The following is a 2,847-nucleotide window of genomic DNA, read 5'->3' as shown; positions in this document are numbered from 1 at the left end:
TGGTCAGTACGACATTGCATTTTGCAAACACGTGTGTATGGCAATACGTTCAGCTTTAACACGAAACGAAATTTTCATCGGCTAAAATCATTAATTAAATTAAATCATCGGATAACAAATAGTAATCATCGGGCAAACTTCAAGTGTGTAGATTTCGTTTTGGGTATTATTTCATGGATTAAAGTCATATTTCCGGAAATTTAGCGAAATGACTGACACAAGAAAGGATCTGCGTGAGCTGGATTGCTCTGATTTATCATCGGATTGAAAGAATTGGAAGCGTGATTTTCTTGTGTATATGATTGCAAAGGATAAGAACAGCCAAACGGAAACAACGAAAATCGCAATTTTTCTATGGTTGGTTGGAACAAAGGGTGCCAACATTTACAACACATTGTTCCCAAATGATGGATCGCAAGACGCATTGCTTGGTACGGTTAAAACAACTGTGATTGTAACAGCGGCAACGTCGACGACAGCGGCAGTAACAAGGCAAGATGTCACGCAGCGAACATTGGATGATGTTTTGAAGGCATTTGATGCACATTGCCTGCCACAGAAGAATGTGACAATGGAATCATACAAATTCAATAATATGATTCAAAAGGAGCGGCAACCGTTTAATGAATTTTTGACGGAAATTCGTGCTCAAATCGATCGATGTGACTACGATTGCGATTGTGGACTGTCGTACAAAAATCGCATGTTACGTGATCGCATAATTACTGGGGTTTACGATAAAAAACTTCAGTTAAAGCTGCTCGACGGGCGTGAAGAAGCAGTTGACCGGGTGATCGATACTTGTAAAACATTCGAAGCCGCAAATGTCAACAAGGGTATTCTGCAATCGAAACAATCAGTTGCAGCAATTGCATTGTCGGAAAACATGGACACCGATCAAGTGAACGCAATTAACGTTGACAAGAAGCGTAGCTGTTTCAACTGTGGTGGCGAATGGAATCGTGAACATAAGAGCAAATGTCCGGCCAGGAATTACACGTGCCCATGCGGAAAAAAAGGACATTTTCGTCAAATGTGTCGAAAGAATGGAAAGAAACAAACATCAGAAGCGGGTGCATCGCAGTCGAAACCGAAGGAAAAGTCACGAATTGACAATGTGCGATGGAATGATGAATCTTCAGAAGGTAATTCAGCGATAAAGCTTCGAAAATTGGAAGAAATTCTTAGTCGTAAAAATTATGTTTTTAGATTAAATTCATTTGGATCGAAGAGAAAACGATGGACTAAGGCATACCGAATAGGGAATAAACTAGTTAAATTCAAAGTCGATACAGGAGCGGATGTCAATTGTATTCCTTTGAGAATCATCAAGAAAATGAAAATCAAAATCAAACATGAACAGAATGACTTTCCTGTATTCGATTATAGTAACAATAAAATTAAAATCTATGGTATAGCTGAAATTAAAATGTGGGATTTTAAATTAAATATTGAACGAATTACTGAATTCATTGTTGTTGACGACACATTTGAACCGATACTTGGACTTGAAACATGCATTGAATTTGGATTGATTGAGGCGGTGAATATTGATTCGATCAAGTGTTCAAACGCAGAAGAAAGTTTTGTAAGCGAAAATAATGATGTTTTCACCGGACTTGGAAAAATTCCCGGAAAAGTAACAATACATTTAAGGGATGATGCAACACCGGTTGTGCACTACAGAAAACGTTTTCCGGACGTTATAGTTAAAAAGTTAAAACCAAAACTTGATGAAATGGTTGAATGTGGAATCATTTCACCGGTGTTTCACCCAACGGATTGGGTAAATAACTTGCAAGTTATTGAAAAATCAAACGGTGATTTACGCATTTGTTTGGATCCCAAACCACTCAATAAGTGCCTAAAGCGAGAGCATTATTTAATTCCAACTCTTGATGATTTGATAACCGATTTGATTAACAAAAAAATATTCACGGTATTAGATTGCTCAAATGGGTTTTGGCAATTGGAAGTTGATGAGAAAAGTTCGGAATTGACAACATTTATGACACCTTTTGGTCGATACAAATTTAATAGACTTGCACAGGGCTTAAATATTTCACCGGAAATTTTCCAAAGGCGCATGGTACAGATATTTGGTGACATACCTGGTGTATTTGTGTACTTTGACGATATTGGAATAGTGGCGTCTGATGAAGAGGAACATGATAAAATACTAGCAATTGTTCTTGGGCGTGCACGCTTGAACAACGTCAAGTTTAACTCGGCTAAAATTCAATATCGCAAATCGGAAGTAAAATTCATGGGTCATATTCTTTCGGATGGTAAAATTAGACCATCAAAGAAGCATATTGAGGCAATATTAAAAATGAAAAGTCCAACCGATAAACACGGTGTATCGCGTTTAATGGGTTTATTCAAGTGGTTGGCAAAATTTATCCCAAATCTTTCCAAATTTACAGCGGAATTGCGTTTATTATCGGGAAAAAACATTCCATTTGAATGGAATGAGAAACATGAAGCTGAATTTGATCATTTAAAGAAGATTATCACATCGGATCCAGTTCTAAAGCCATTCGACCCAGAAAAACCTATCGTCATTCAAACGGACGCATCAAAAGATGGATTGGGTTCGGGTTTGGTTCAAGAAGAACATCCAGTTGCTTTTGCATCCAGAACTCTTAGTAAATCTGAACAGAGATGGGCACAAATTGAAAAAGAGCTTTTGGCCGTGGTATTTGCTTGTGAACGTTTCAAAAATCTCATTCATGGACATAGGTTCATTGTGGAAAGTGATCACAAACCACTTGAAACATTGGATTTGCGTGATATTGATAGTGTTACGCCAAGATTACAGCGCATGTTCATGAGATTGCTCAAATT

The 2,847-nt window shown here is 37.6% G+C and overlaps 1 protein-coding gene across 1 annotated transcript; it reads left to right on the top strand.

The window, feature by feature from the left end:
• Positions 1-298: 298 nt before the first annotated feature.
• Positions 299-2,826, top strand: LOC129571151 (uncharacterized protein K02A2.6-like; the record flags this gene model as incomplete). Its single annotated transcript, XM_055450914.1, has 1 exon — positions 299-2,826. A coding segment is annotated over exon 1 (2,528 nt), but the record flags the coding sequence as incomplete, so codon positions are not given.
• Between the last annotated feature and the right edge of the window lie 21 nt (positions 2,827-2,847).

Source organism: Sitodiplosis mosellana, unplaced genomic scaffold (genome assembly GCF_009176505.1).
Source record: "Sitodiplosis mosellana isolate CC-2019 unplaced genomic scaffold, AAFC_SMos_1.0 Smas_scaffold_1456, whole genome shotgun sequence".
Classification (NCBI taxonomy): Eukaryota; Metazoa; Arthropoda; class Insecta; order Diptera; family Cecidomyiidae; genus Sitodiplosis; species Sitodiplosis mosellana.
Note: the sequence above shows the minus strand (reverse complement) of the source record. Positions and strands in the feature narration are given on the sequence as shown.